At 27.6% G+C, this 15,300-nt stretch overlaps 1 protein-coding gene across 1 annotated transcript; it reads right to left on the bottom strand.

Annotated features, from left to right (window-relative positions):
- Positions 1 to 10,106: 10,106 nt before the first annotated feature.
- On the bottom strand, positions 10,107 to 13,506 carry LOC100778272 (uncharacterized). The gene is made up of 7 exons (XM_041005831.1): positions 13,377 to 13,506; positions 13,213 to 13,297; positions 12,989 to 13,072; positions 12,865 to 12,904; positions 12,266 to 12,334; positions 12,033 to 12,142; positions 10,107 to 10,417 (listed from the first exon to the last, which is right to left on the bottom strand). Exons 1-7 carry the CDS (start codon positions 13,393 to 13,395, stop codon positions 10,282 to 10,284), a joined length of 543 nt encoding a protein of 180 aa, XP_040861765.1. The 5' UTR covers positions 13,396 to 13,506; the 3' UTR covers positions 10,107 to 10,281.
- Between the last annotated feature and the right edge of the window lie 1,794 nt (positions 13,507 to 15,300).

Genomic DNA, 15,300 nt, shown 5'->3' with positions numbered 1-15,300 from the left:
TTTTGTCGTGTTCCACATTCACCCACATTCACCCGTCATTGAGAGTTTATTTAAAATAAAAACAACTTTAAAATAAATGTTTTTGATATAAATATTTTTTAATAAACAAATAGAATCACATGCATTATTCATTCAATAAATTTATACAACATTTTTTATAATATTGTTTTTTTTTTCATTTCTCCCTCTCTCTCTCACACATTACGTTATTTTATCATGTATTCATGATTCCAACTAATATTTATTTGACAAATTTTTAAATTGAAATTTACGAGAAAAAATAATAACACGTATAGTATGTGTCATGAAGATGAATAAGAATCGTGGATTACTTAATATTTTTTCGTTTCGCATCGGTTATCTGAATTCTTATAGCATATTCCCTCTCTCTTCTTCCTATGTCTTTTAATTATACAGAGTTTAATATAAAGAATTGTATAAATATATTTTTCTCTTATCATATTTGTTAATTAAAAATTTCCATATTATTTATTATTTATTATGCTCCATATATTATATGACATATTAAAAAAGTTATATATACAAGTCAATAGAAATATCTTATTTTCGTGGGAAATTTGAACAAAATGACGTTGTTTTTACTTAAAATTGTCATAATCCTTTTGTCTTGTCTTTTGTTTCCCCTATATTTTTATTATGGAAACAAAAATTAAAGATTATAAAACATAAACTTCCAATACCCGGAAAACAAGACTCAAACTTCTACCATAATTATAGGGAAAAAGTAATAATATATTCTAGCATTAAAAAATAAAGGAAAATGAAGCAAAAAGAGGAAAGCAAGTATATATATTTTAGATCACTTTCAATATGGGATCCAATTTTTCTGTTTTCTTTGAGAAAAACAACTGGAAAATTACAGGCCTTCTGTTTCTGAAACAGGACTTTGGCAGTCACAAATGCTTGGCATTCATACAATTCCTTGTCAGGACAGCCTACTATTTATTTCAGCTTTACTCATACATACATCTCCTTCAAATCAAAATGTGAATCTCCAATATTTTGAGAGAAAAGGATGTATGGACCAATTTATCCTATATTTAGTATCTAAAAAGATAAAATAAAATGTATGTATAATGGTAATATAATATGATAAAAAAAATAAGTATTAATAAACTCACATTTTGCTCCGCGAACTTGTTTACTTCATCTTGCGATTAAAATAATAAGATTGCATGCGTAATTAAACTGACAATCTCCCTAGAGTGGAGATGATCACCTATAGGAGGTGTTTGAAAAGTATATATATAAACTATGTACACGATGTGTAATTGATTTTGGTCTTGTGTATTATATATGTCTTGTTAAGGGATGTTTTACTTGTAATTAATGAGTACAAGCAGTCAAGCATTAAGGTGGTATGAGGTTGTCCAAGTTGATAAGCTCAAATACTGTTAAAAGAAATTAAGGTTAAAGGTTTTGAAAAGGTGTGGATGAAAGAATTATTCATAGCGTAAGCATTCTGCAATTTAAAGTAAAAACAAAGTTTTCAAAAGCTTTTTGTTTCAAAATCGTTTTATCATGAATTGGGGGGAGTACTTTAAAAGCTTTTAATTTGTTTCAAACATTTTGTGTAATTAAATGGATTTTCACTCGAAAGCCTTTGCTGACAAACAAACTTATAAGTTAATCAATCATATTACAAGTTATAATTTAGGTTATTTTCATTGGTTTGCTAAACATGTTACTAACATGATATATCATTATTAATAGCCTAAATTGTTAGCAAAGTGTCAAATTGAGGCTTTTAAAGACAGACATAAGTTGATCCTTAATGCTCTAAAAGATGCAAAGAAGTGGACATGAATTAAATGGACCTTTCTAAAAAAAAATATATGCATTCAAATGTGCCTTCCTCAACTTACAAGAAACCTACGGCCTCCTTTCGAAAAGATTGTTTAACCTATCTTTTCAATGTTTCAAGGTCTAGCATCTTATAAGCTGACTCTAAATTATGCAATATTCTAAACTATCATTATATGCAAAAGCTATTAATTCTTTACCGTTAGTTTACATCAATTTAATTTATTAATTGAACTATGTGTGGAGCTAGGTAAACAATAGCAATAAAGGTAACGAGAATTAAATAAACTGTTTTATTTTATAAGCATCAATAAGGGTAATGAGAATTAAAACATCGTTTTATAATGTTTTAGTTAATACAATTAAAAATTAAAAATTACTTTTACATTATCTTTAATTACAGATAGCAGAATTTGTACTGAAGTGGGACATGTCATATTTGCTTGCATTCGAGCTGAAAGCAAAACGCACAATTTTTTAATGACATTAGGATGATAGCGAGTCCCTCTTCGTCATTTTCTCTTTAGCAAAAAAGTGGTCAAGGTATAGCAGCTAATGTAATAGACTATGTATGAACATGGTTTTTAATAGACTGTGTATGAACGTGGTTTTTTTAAATAAAATGATAATTTAGACTTTTGAAATTTTGAATATTCGCACAGTGCAAATGCTTTCCTTTTTCATAGCACATACATATTATTTTATTATATTTACTTTTTTTCTCTTCTATTTTTTCCCTCTTTGAGCCAATTGATTTATTATAATTTTGTTCACGTACTCATGCACCACAACAACTAATTGGAGATTAATTTCTTTCGAGATATAAAAATTACCAACGTAAGTTTTGCCTCTTTTAATAAAAATTTCTTCATTCATATGGTTACAAATCAAACCCTTAATAATATGTTTAACGGGTGTCTGAACTTTGTTGTTACATGATATGATCTATATTTCTTGTATATACTTATATATAGTTTTAAATTAATTAAAACTGGTTAATGCATGTTGGTGACATAATTTTGGTTTATTCATATTGCATTAAAAATCATTGTGATCATGTTTCTCATTTAAATATATCGCTACTAAAAAAAGCGTCAAATATAAATATGTTTTAGAAAATATTTCAGTTAGTTTTTAATTTTATTTTATTAGTTAAAAAGTTTGTTAGATTGTTCGATAAACAAATTTTTTTAATAATTTTTTAATAGTTTTTAGCATATATTGAAACATTACTTAAAATAATATTTTTTTAAATGTTAATTTTTAATTTTTAACTTTTTTATATTTTCTTTCATTTTTATCTTTGATATATATATTTATTGATTTCATTATTATCTTTTTTAAATAAATCATGATATTATTATTTTTTTGTCATTTTATATTTTTTAGTTACTCTAACAGTTAATATTATCAAACACTTTTAATTTGATAAACTTATTTTTCAACCTAACCTAATTTTATCAAACATATCAGGTGTTTTTTTGCAAATACAATTCAAGTACATTTGTAGGGAAATAAGACTTCAGAATTAAAGATGAAAAAAATTAAAGATCTCGAAAAGGTGGATAAAAGAATTATTCATAGCGTAAGCATTGTGCAAAGGAAAAACAAGTTGTCAAAAGGTTCAAATAAATGGTGGAGGTTAAAAACCAAGGGAACTCGCAGAATCAAGTGTGAATATCATTGAGAAGCATCACGGTACATACATTCCAATGTTCTGCTTGGAATTCTATACGAGCTAGTTTCCTATGACTCTAAAGAGAATGCTATTTTATTCCTTTCAATTGTCACAGTCATAGTAATCTCACCTCAAAAATGGAGGGAAAATCTTTTAACTATCAAATACCAACCATATAACAAAATATATGCCACTTGTTTAAAGTTGCCATAGCTTTTATACCTGACAAAATTGTGAATTATTCCATGATTTAAACTTTTTATGTGTACTCAGCTTCGTTTTTATTTTTTTTCAAGAACTCTTTTGCTGAAAATACTAACCAAGATTTCTTTTAGAAAAAAAATTCTCTAATTCTATTTTTTCTTTAAGGTTTCAAGTATTTATTGACTTTGTTGATAATTATTTTAATTTTTACTGAAAATTTTGATTGATTATCATTAGTTGAGTTTTTTTTCCTCTTATTAATAACATTTTTTCATAAAAAAAACTTAAATTTGAGACTTTATCTAATGAAATTCAAACTTTGTTTTATTCAAATCAACCTAATTGGTATCATAGTTCTCATTTAATTTAGCTGAATATATTTAAAAGCTATGTATTAATAATATTTTAAATAATTAATTGTTTGCTTATATGTGTCAAATATTTTTGCCAATTTTTTTTCTTTTAAACTCCTCCAAAAAGATAAATATTATATAATCAATAAAAAAACTACTTATTTTTAAAAATTTTGAGTAAACAGTTTCTTCTGCCAGTATGTTGCTAGCTGCTATGCTGGTTGGGCAGAATAAAACTTACACCTTTTATACTCTCTTTTTAAACAATATAACCTACCCTTTAAGTTATATATAACTACGTAAGCATAAAAAAATAATTCATTTTTTTATTTTCCTTGTTTCTTTTTCCTTCAAAGAAAGTAAATAGGAAAAGAAAAGTTATAACCAAACTGAAGTGACCCAAAGTATTGCTAGCAAAGTGTCAAAGGCTTTTAAAGATAGGTATAAGTTGATCCTTTATGCACTAAAAGATGCAAAGAAGGAGACAAAAATTACATTGGCCTTTCATTAGTAGAAAAAAAAAATAATCTGTGAATTAATATGTGCCTTCCCTAACTTACAAGACACCTACGGCTCCTTTTTGAAAAGATTGTGTAACTTTTCTTTTCAATTTAGCATAATGGAAACTATCTTCAATAGAAACTATTTTCTTATCTTTAATTTACATAAACTTCATAAATGAAATTTTGCGTGGAGATAAACAAGATATATTAATTTTTAGTCCTACTTTAAAGAAATAATTTATTTAATCATATTTTTCTTAAAAAATATTTTGTTCATATTCAAATAATCACCACTTCTCGCTGGCCTACACGTTCAATGTAAGACATTATAAACGCAAACATTTGGTATGCTATATAATGAACAATTATCTTCTCACTCTAAAAATGCTTTGAATGTGATTATTATTATTATTATTATTATTATATTCATCTTAAATAGCCAATTTCAATTGAAAAAGGTGAAGTTGCTTAGAGTATTTCCACTGAAGTATTGGGGAACAATGATAGCATGCGTTCTGTTTCTGGCAGCAATAATAGGTGCCTTCTTTCCCTTTTGCTTATTTTGCCACCAATATATATATATATATATATATATATATATATATATATATAGAAAGAAAGAAAGAAAACAGTTGTTTATAAGGGTCGGAATATGAAATATAAACATTTAATTACTTATTATAATTCGAAGGAATGGAATATGATTAATTAAATAAAAATAATTATAATTTAAATTTAAATTAAATTAAATAAATTTAGTTAAGTGATCACAGTGCTTTATGAAAATAAATATGATTTGATAATGTAAATTTATGATTATGATATTTTTATTATTAAAAAAACACATTCTAAAATGTAAAAATTCAGCGATGGAGAGAGAAACCGATAATTATATCAAAGTAACATCGGTCCCTATTTCAATAGCAAAAACATATTTAAAGAAATCCGACTGTATAGTGTAGTATATACAATATTTTGCCACCCAATTTTGTCGATAATGTTATTGAATATTTACGACTGAAATATTTGGTCGCTAACTATGTAAAAATAAATACAATAAAAAAAATGAGTACCAAAAAAGTGGCAATCCAAATAATTTATAAAGCTAGTATATCACCCCCTTTTTCGTGCATGGAAGTGAGCACAAAAAAAATGAAATCCATAATTATTCTATAATCTTTAAAAAGAGTGGGAATTTAAAATACCTGAAAAAAGTTTGATATAAGTACAAGTTTTAATGGTTAAGATTATATTTCGTTTTTTCTTTATATTATTTGATCCTTTATATAAAAAGAAAAATGTATACAGTAAAAGTGGAAAAATAATTAAGTTTGACCATTTATGTATACGGTGAAAGTAAGATTTTTTTATATAAATAAAATAATATACAAAAGCATTATAATAAGTAATTTGATCTCAATTATATTGACACCACACGTCTAATGTAACATTCATTTGCAACACACTAAAATTCTCTTATATTAGTTCTTAGTTCTTACTAAATATGTTTGCTCTTTTCAAGATTTAGACCAAGCTAACATGTTTGAGGCGTATTGCACATTGATATCTCGATTGAAATACTAATCAATGGTATTTTTTTTTCTCTAGAAATAACATTGTTGCTTATTTTGATTATCACATTTGATGTAGATTGTTGATTTAAATTGAGTTTTGGTGGATGTTAATTGATATTCTCTAAGTAGATTGATGTTTAAGATATCCTGATAAGAATAAGTTGACACTCAAGTTAGTAAATATTTTACTAGGGTGACAATTCATATATTAAATTTTAGCTTATAAAATAATGTTAGTTTATAGAGACTTGAGATACCAACAAGTCGTTGGTCCGAGTGGTATTGGATTCAATTAGGTCTTGAGATTAAGTCTTATAGATGAAAAAAATGTGATTAGGAGAAAAATAATCTTACTAGAGATGGACAACCAAGTTCCTGATGAATATTAGTCATAAACAAAGATATTAAATACTTCGTATCAATAACATGCTAATAAAAAAAAAAGACTTCAAGTGGACTTAATTATCTAGTAGAGAACTAAGTTGATCATCTAGAAGGTAATATTACTCTATCGTGATATAATAATTGAATAACTTTGCTTCAAGATAAGATATGATCTATTATTCATAAGTGCATATCACATGTTTAGACATTAACTTTAATCAACACTTATATTTTGGTGACATGTTATATGGATAAACTCAATCTAAAACAATGTTCATTTCATACACATATGTTATGTGGTGAAAGATTAACATCTTTCACTAAACTTAACATTATTGATCATATTTAATTGGTTTGGTACCTACATATTTATACTTGAAGAGGATTGATAGCAACACATTCTCCAATACACTTCTTTTAACACACACTTTATTATTAATTAAGTTTATTAAAAACTATAAAATGAGGATATAAATTAACTAATTTAATAATAAGTGAGACTAAAAAAATATATGGTTTTCAATCAATTATAGACGATAATAGTTAAAAATGTGCTGTTCTTCTAAAAACTTATTGTATTGTTAGATTTTTTTTTTTTTACTTGGAATACGTTTCCTGCATGTTAAACAAATGGAGTATATGTTATCTTTTAAAATGTGTCATTTCTTCTTACAAACTAGTAAATTATGATTGCTTTAATATTAAAATCAATTAAAATAATTGTTGAACCCAAAAATAACATTTAAAAGTGTAGCAATGAACTCAATTAAAGAAATTTAAAAATATTTCAATTCTTTTTATAATATGTTATACATATGGGTGTGTATAGACATAAAAAAAAGTATGGGGCCAGTGCTATAACAACTAAATTTACCTATGTACTTATAAATATTTTTATTAATATCTTTTTAAGTCTAATATACAGTACCATTATCAATATATATATATATTATTTATCATGTACCGATACGCATGTTGTCCACTATCTTACTATTCATTTATTTTATGTAAAAGTGAATCGGCCAGTTTATATATATATATTTTGTCACTAAATAGTATCCATATCCTTGAGCACCGTACCCATTAGAGCAAGATTGTGGGATATAACACAAATTCTTTTGTCAAAAAGCCAATCTCGTGTGATTAATGTTTTTAAATATGCAAAAATCATTTTCACACGTCTTTATTAATTTGCCCATATCTACATTGATTTTCTATACTAAGTAAACTTGACGATAAAATCAAATATTCAAATAAATATCTTTGTCAAAGAAAACTATCCTCTTTCTAGATTTTCCGCTTATAACATTAATCGGTGCTATTCCAATGTTAACATAGTAATCCCATCACATAGGTTGCTTTGCTGAAGAGGGACAGAGAATTGAATCAATCCCCATGAATTATACACAATCCGACAGCAAAAAGAGTCTTTTCTAGACTAAATCTTTATAGGATCAAGCAAGAGAAAATTTGAAAATGCGTATCAAATGCTGTTTTATGAAGAAGCCGTCCATTATAGCTAGGCTGCTGCTGCCATTTCATAAAATATTATATAAATCATCAAGAATGTGCTATAAACGATGAATCATTATTATAATGCAAAACGGTATACAGTCACTTGGTTGTGCTTATAATTAATTAGTAAAGTGTTGTTAATTATTGGCTAATACAAGGGATGCCGTAGCCAGATCAGTTCATAGGTTAGCATACTTTTATGATTTATGAAGGTGAAACAAAACGAGGGAAGAAGGAAACAACTTAATTCCAAATGTATCAACCATGTTTTGACTCTAGAATTTTTTTATATCAATTTTCGTTTTTTTTTCTGAATAATAAGTTGGTATAACAGAGAGGCATGTTGGGACTTCAAACAAAGATCCACTTAGAGAATTATTGTACAACCTTAAACTACAAGCATCTAATTACAATTACTCAACTAATCCTTAGATGTCAAAGAATCTTCTTAGAAACAAAAATGGGACAGTTTTGTTTCTCCAATTCGAACCTTTTATATAAGAGGTTTAATATTTTCAATTTAGATCTTTCTTGATTATAAATCTTATTTTATGGGTGAACGATTTCTAACAAAGGTTGCATGGGTTCTATAAAAGAATTTTCATTGAATAGAAATTTTATTATTATTATTTTAATATATGCAGTAAAAATAACTACGAGAATGTCCGACCCATATATTTTTAAAACAGAAAATAGAGTACGTGATGTGATATTTTATAATTACAATAAATATATATCAACCAAAATAAAACTTGGAAACAAACGAGCAACCCTTAATTAGTAAAAGAATCTATTTATTGGTATAGCTTGAAAAAGTCATATTATACCTAATCTTAAGTTGTAACTATTTTTTTTTACTTTTAATATTTTATAAATGTAAATTATTGAAAGATTTTTACTTGTCAATCATGTTTTATCTACCTACAAAATTTAAATTCAAAATTTTATTTAAGAAATCTGAAGTCAATTTCAATTATACCAACACTATTAGTTAGGAGGGATCACTTTTATCAAATGTCAATTATTTGAACTATTTCGTACAATATGATCATTTTATTTAATTTTCTTGAATTTCTTTATTTTATCGTCATAAATTTATTGCACAACGCATCCCAACGGCCAAAAGGTTCTTTAGATACCAAGATATTGCCACCAGTCGTTATGGATACTTTAAATCTTACAAATATGATCTATAAATCATTACAAAGGAAGAAAAGTAAAGATAAAGAGAATTGAAAAGCATGACCCCACTAATTGTATTCTTTTTAGGGGTCATTAATGCTCAAAAGCATTCAAAATGTTGATACTTTTCAAAGGCAGTGCAACCTTTGTTCTTTGCTTTGAATATTGCAGTTCTTTGTCACCCAAAACGACCCATAACACCTCAAACTTTTGAGGCAAGGGAGATAGTGGCATATGAGATTGGCATGGAGACAAAGTTTCCACACCTTGAGCTTTTGCAGTCTTTAGGAAAGAAAGAGAAAAAACAATAAAGTTTGAATGGCTGTGTTCCCTTTATGCGTAGAAGGCCACCCTCTTTTCAGTTCTCTCTTCTTTCTATTACTACAAGTGAATTTTTTGCATGAAAGTAAGGGATTTCTCGGATCTAGAACTCCCAATAATCAGTGTATAATTGTGGACAACTCTCTCAGACACATTCATAGCATCATCTGTGCAGTGACCTTGGATCCTTCAACTAGCTGGGGTCAAACAAAGATGGATCCATTAGATCATTAGTGGGGGGAATGTTGTGTAGGAATGATCTATCTTCTAAAGGCTAAGAGACATCACAGATGACCAGTCAAAAAGGAATGTTGCCATTCAACTTAACGAGAATGGCTAGAAAAAAGATAAAGATTATATGAAACTGCTTACAAAGATTTTTTTTTTTTTTGAGGTCCTTCCTTATTTTAGGCTTACAAGGATAGAAAAAACAAAGTAGGGGCTTCTGGAAAACAGAGTTACCTAACAAGGATTCCATTTTCCTCTCTTCATTTTTTTTTTAATTTCTCATCATGCTAAATATATCAAGCAACATATAATTTTCATAATATAGTTTTGGCAACTTATATACTCAATGCTTTAGGTTGCTAAATATAGTTTTGGCAACAAAGTCTGTTCCATACAAAATACAGCATTCTAGTATTCATCAAAGCCACAAAAAGGAATAAACAACGTCAGGTAAGAGCATCATACACAGGCCCATGTATAATAAAGATACAATATTTTGCATGGATTTTAGTTATTCACACATTTGGGTCCTTCCCAAACCTCATAAGCACATGTGTTGCCAGCATTGATCCCCTGCGAGTCATTTCTGCTATTCTACCAAGCAGTGGCAGCTTCACCGTTTCTCTATTTGAAATTGGTTTTTTCTCCCACCTATTAGTCATATAGGATTGGAGGAATTATTATTTCGTACACTGTTTATTTAAAGAATAGAAGAAATATTTACTTTTTGAAACACAGACGAAATATTTGCCTGGGCCGTAAGGATTTATTTTTCTTAGGTTATAGAAAGAACAATATTTTTTTGGTGAGAATAGAAAGAACAATATATTGACTTTAGTATCTAGGGACCAAAATGATCTATCATTTAGTTTAGTGAAATCTATTACATAGTCCCCTTACTATCACTAAATTTGGAAATTTAGGTTTACAAATTATAAAGCAGATTCTTTGACACGAACGACCTCAGTAAAATCCTTGACAATGATACTTGTTGATAAATCAAATTAGATATTGCCTTCTACTTAGAGTGAAGATGCGTTTATAAATCTAATCCTTTTCTAATTTATAATTATCAAGTACTAAGCTGTAAATTCATCAAGTTCATATTAAAAATCAAAGAATAACCTGACATAATCCTTACATATTAAAGCCCAAGATTGCTTTATATTGTTGTAACAAGCACAAAATCATAATCGCTTCTAGAGTTACTTGAAATCACCAGTAATCAGTTTATATGGAAAAACATGCTGACTCTCTTCATGCAATCATGCACACATGCAAATGCAAGTATACGTACTAGCATGCAGTTAGGGGTGGAAATGAGCCGAGCAGCTTGACAAGGGTCTTTGACTCGGCCTATGTAAGGCTCGGCTCAGCTCAGCTAGTTTACTATAAAGGTCAAGCTCAAGCTTTTTAAAAAGTCTTTTTAGATAAAAAGGTCAAACCCAAACTATAAAAAAAGCTTGTTAAGCTTGACAAGCCGGTCTCTTTAACTAACAATAATAATAATAACTTTATTTTATCAAATCTTATCTTATACAGATTTTATTTCGTCCAGATTTTATTTCATCCAATCTTATCTTATTTTGTCCAGATTTTATTTTATTTCGTTTATGGGCTTGGACTTAAAATAGATTTGTAAGTTTTGGGGCTGAGGACCTAATCCATACATTTTTTAATATTATGCTCTTTTTATTTTCTTTTGATATACTTTGTGTTTTAACGACTTGAATTCAATATGATTTTATTTATCAATTATTTTTGGATTTGTATATTACTTATACGAAATTTTATAAGCTTCTTTTTTTAGTTAGTATTTTACTAAGTTTTAAAATAATTAATTAATCAAAAACTTCTTTAAGCAAGTTTTTAAATAGGCTCGTTGACCAAGCCAGACTTTTATATAAGCCGAGCCGAACCTTTAAAAAAAACCTATGACAGGTAATGAGCCAAACTCAAGCCTTACGTATTCAACTCAAGTCGAGCTCAAGGCCTTATGGTGGTATGAGTTGTTTCGTTATGACTAAGTAAATAGATGTGCAAGATTGTGTATAAAACAATGTTGAATTCAACAGTCACTCCATAAGTATTCTCTTCAGTGGCAAAAATATGACACTCAGACAATATAGGATTAATTACCTTTTTTTCAGTACTATTAAAAGTACAGAGTAAAAAATAATCCTAAAATGTCAAATTGAGTATTTTTATTTTTATTTTTATTTTTATGGAAAGCAGAAAACAGTGTGTTCAGGAGATTAATGCATACCAGTCCTCATGGCGAACAACTTTACCCTCCTCAATATACAACTTGATAAGCGATACCATATTTATATCCTTCCCCAAGAATTTGTAGTATTGCTTATTGTCAATTAATATCTGTATGCAACATTCATCAATTTGGATCTTCCAGTAAGAGATCAAGCAAGCACTTGAACCTTTTTAGCAGAACAAAAAACTGAAGCGCTAAATTCTACATTAAGTGATACCAGATTTACTAACCTCTCCTTTTCCTGGTGAAACCATATTTTCTTTGATACTATATTCCACAATCTTTGACTCCTTAAATACCTGAGGTATATGGAAACAAATAGAAGTTGGAAATTAGCTAGATATTAAGAAGAAAAAGTGAAGAATGAGACCTGAAATAAGATAATGTTATAGATTATTAAATAAGCCATATAGTAATAACTAATCTACTTCTAATATTAAAAAAAATTCCATTCTAAAGAAAATAAAAACGGCACTCCTTACTGTTAAATTATTCACATGCTTAATAATCCACTAACATGATACAAGCTTAAGGCTTTTTCCTCTGTTACTTCAAAACTTGGTGACATTATAGTCACTGAAAGAGGGTTAATACCAGAATTCTATTATGCAACAATTTATATATAATGCTCTCTTTCAATGAGTACAAAAAAGATCAAATAAAAGCTTGAATGGACTCTGATTCAATGCCGAGTTTATTCAAGCAGGGCCTAATGTTTTTGTTACATGTCAGGACTTTCAGGCCACTACTATTCCTCAGGGAAGATTAGTATTCTATTTAGATGCAGTGCAGAATCCAAAGCAAGAATAAAAATGGAGTAATGTAAAACCTTGGGAAGAGTATAGAACGCTGATTTGATCTGTTTCACCCTGCATTACGTATATATGTATGCATGAATTAAAATCATGTGTGGGAAAAACAAAAGAAATAAGAAAACAAAAATACATGCATACCCGTGTGCACACATAAGTGGATCCTCATATGAAGCATGTGCGGCATAGATTTCAAAGTCGCGAGACGTTGCACACGATCCATACCTTAAATTGAAATTGAAATTGAAATTGAAAATACAACACCAATCAATCAATATGAATGAATACAACAGTTGTTCAGCCAAAGCAGAGAGAATTCATGAATGTGTTTAAAAAAAAGGAAGTAGTAAAAATAAAATGGTTACAGATGCAGAATGTGAGGAATTATGTGATCAGCGTAAAGCTTGTTTGCGGCGGAATCGAATGATTCTTTGTAAGTCCTCTCCGTGGCTTCAAAATTCAAATCAGAGCTGTTAAGTTAGGATGAAGAATGCATTTAGCAGCAATGATTAGGTTAAAAATTTATTACCAGCAGAATGAGAAGCCATTGCTGCAAAAAATTGTTCGAAAGCGTAACAGAATTGTTGACGAAGTGTTGGGCGGTGTATAGCATTCGTGGCGCTTTACCCATCAACGTGGCCATATGCTTCCCTCTCCCCATTATTATTTTTATTAAAGTAAAATCAATTCAATATAATCTATGATTAACTTGAAAAATATGCTGACAAGTATGGATTATCCTTGGTATAGGATTAACAAATGGAAACGAATGATTAGTATAGGAAAATTTTATCAGTATTTTTTTCATGATTTTCAATGTAAAATATTAAAATTGAAAAATTAATTTATAGATATTATACATGTTAAAAAATAAAAACTATATATAAGGATATTACAATTTAAAATTTACAGTATAAGGATATTACAATTTACAATTTCCAATATAAGGATATTACAATTTACAATTTTAAAAATTGAAGAAATAATAAATAACTTTAATAAAAAAAATTACAAAATATTTGTAAAACAAATGTATCTCTCATGACTTGTTTTCAAAGACTAATTTTAATTTTGTAAGTAAATTCCTGCAATTCACAACAACAAACAATGGGAAAACATTGAATAGACTAGATGGTAAATAAATCAAACCAAAGCTATCAAACGTTGGCAGATAAATATTTAACTAATTTGTAAAAACATTTCTATTTGTATTGTTATGGGATAAAATATGTTGATTCCTCTCAAATTTGAAAAGTTTGTCTTGAGTCCCTTTCTTTAAAAAATTTGGTAATTTTTTTGTCTCTTCAAAATACTTTAGATAACACTTTATAAAAGGATAAAAAATAATTTAGAGAGATATTAAGATTAAAATTGAACATTTCAAAATTAGAGGATTAAAAAGGAACAAATTTTTTAGAAGGATTAAAAATAAACTTTTAAAATTTTAGAGAGACTAAAAATATATTTTATCCTATTGTTATTTTTATGTGTTCATATCATTTATCTTTACTATTCATGAAGGATTTTTTTTTCCAAAAAAGTAGAAGCTTGAATAGTAACTTCATCATCGTCATTGATGACTTTACCACTATGAGTTAACCTTAGTTTTGTATTTGTTTACTGCAAAACTATTCATTAGAAAGGTCACAAGGTAATAAAATTTCCACATTTTCTAATTTTAAAGGAAGGTCGTTCATGTCCACGACAAAGAATGTAATACACAAAAACATGATTTTCCACACTTTGTATTGTTTATTTGTCATGATTACGAGCAACCTTCCTTTGAAATTAGAAAATGTAGAATTTTTCTACTTTCGATCTTTTGAATGAAATGTTTGGTGAAAACAATACACAACCAGAAAACTAAGATTAATTTGATAGCAGTAAATTCATCAATAACAAAGATAAAGTCACTATTCAAATTGTTATTTGTTGGAAAAATCACCTTCACAATGAAGATAAAAAAATGTGAAAACACACAAATAACAATAGAAATAACAAAAGACATAGAATTATTGTAGTTTTTCCTATATCCACAAAAACATTTCTAACAAGTATTAATTATCTCAAATTACATTTTAAGTTTAACAAACTTAAAAAAAGCCTCCTCATTACAAGTTACCCTCTCTCACTTAAAATAGTGACCCACCATCCCTAGGTTAGGTGGCCTCTTCTCTCTTTAGATGACACATTTATATAGTGAATGTCTATGATTTTCTTTGTAAATAAGACTGAACATACTTTAATTATATTTTAATTTGATGATGAAGAAGAACTATATATTACATCTAATAAATATTTTATTTAACAATAATATTATTATATATTATATCTAAAGAATATAATAAATAATTTCATTTAATGTTTATATAAATACTACTTTAATAACATTAAATATATATACATATAATTAATAACATTGAATAATATTATAATTTCATTTAATGTATTTA

The sequence above is a fragment of the Glycine max genome, chromosome 10 (assembly GCF_000004515.6).
Source record: "Glycine max cultivar Williams 82 chromosome 10, Glycine_max_v4.0, whole genome shotgun sequence".
NCBI classification, from domain to species: domain Eukaryota; kingdom Viridiplantae; phylum Streptophyta; class Magnoliopsida; order Fabales; family Fabaceae; genus Glycine; species Glycine max.
The sequence above is the reverse complement of the archived record's forward strand: the minus strand, read 5'-3'. Positions and strand labels throughout refer to the sequence as shown.

Bases quoted from the DNA above. Each gene is read 5' to 3' on its own strand.
- LOC100778272 (XM_041005831.1), bottom strand. The intron at 13,073-13,212 runs GTAACCATTTTA...TTTCAATTTAAG, and splicing joins ATTCCTCACATTCTGCATCT to GTATGGATCGTGTGCAACGT. The intron at 10,418-12,032 runs GTATGCATTAAT...TATGACTAATAG, and splicing joins GTTGTTCGCCATGAGGACTG to GTGGGAGAAAAAACCAATTT.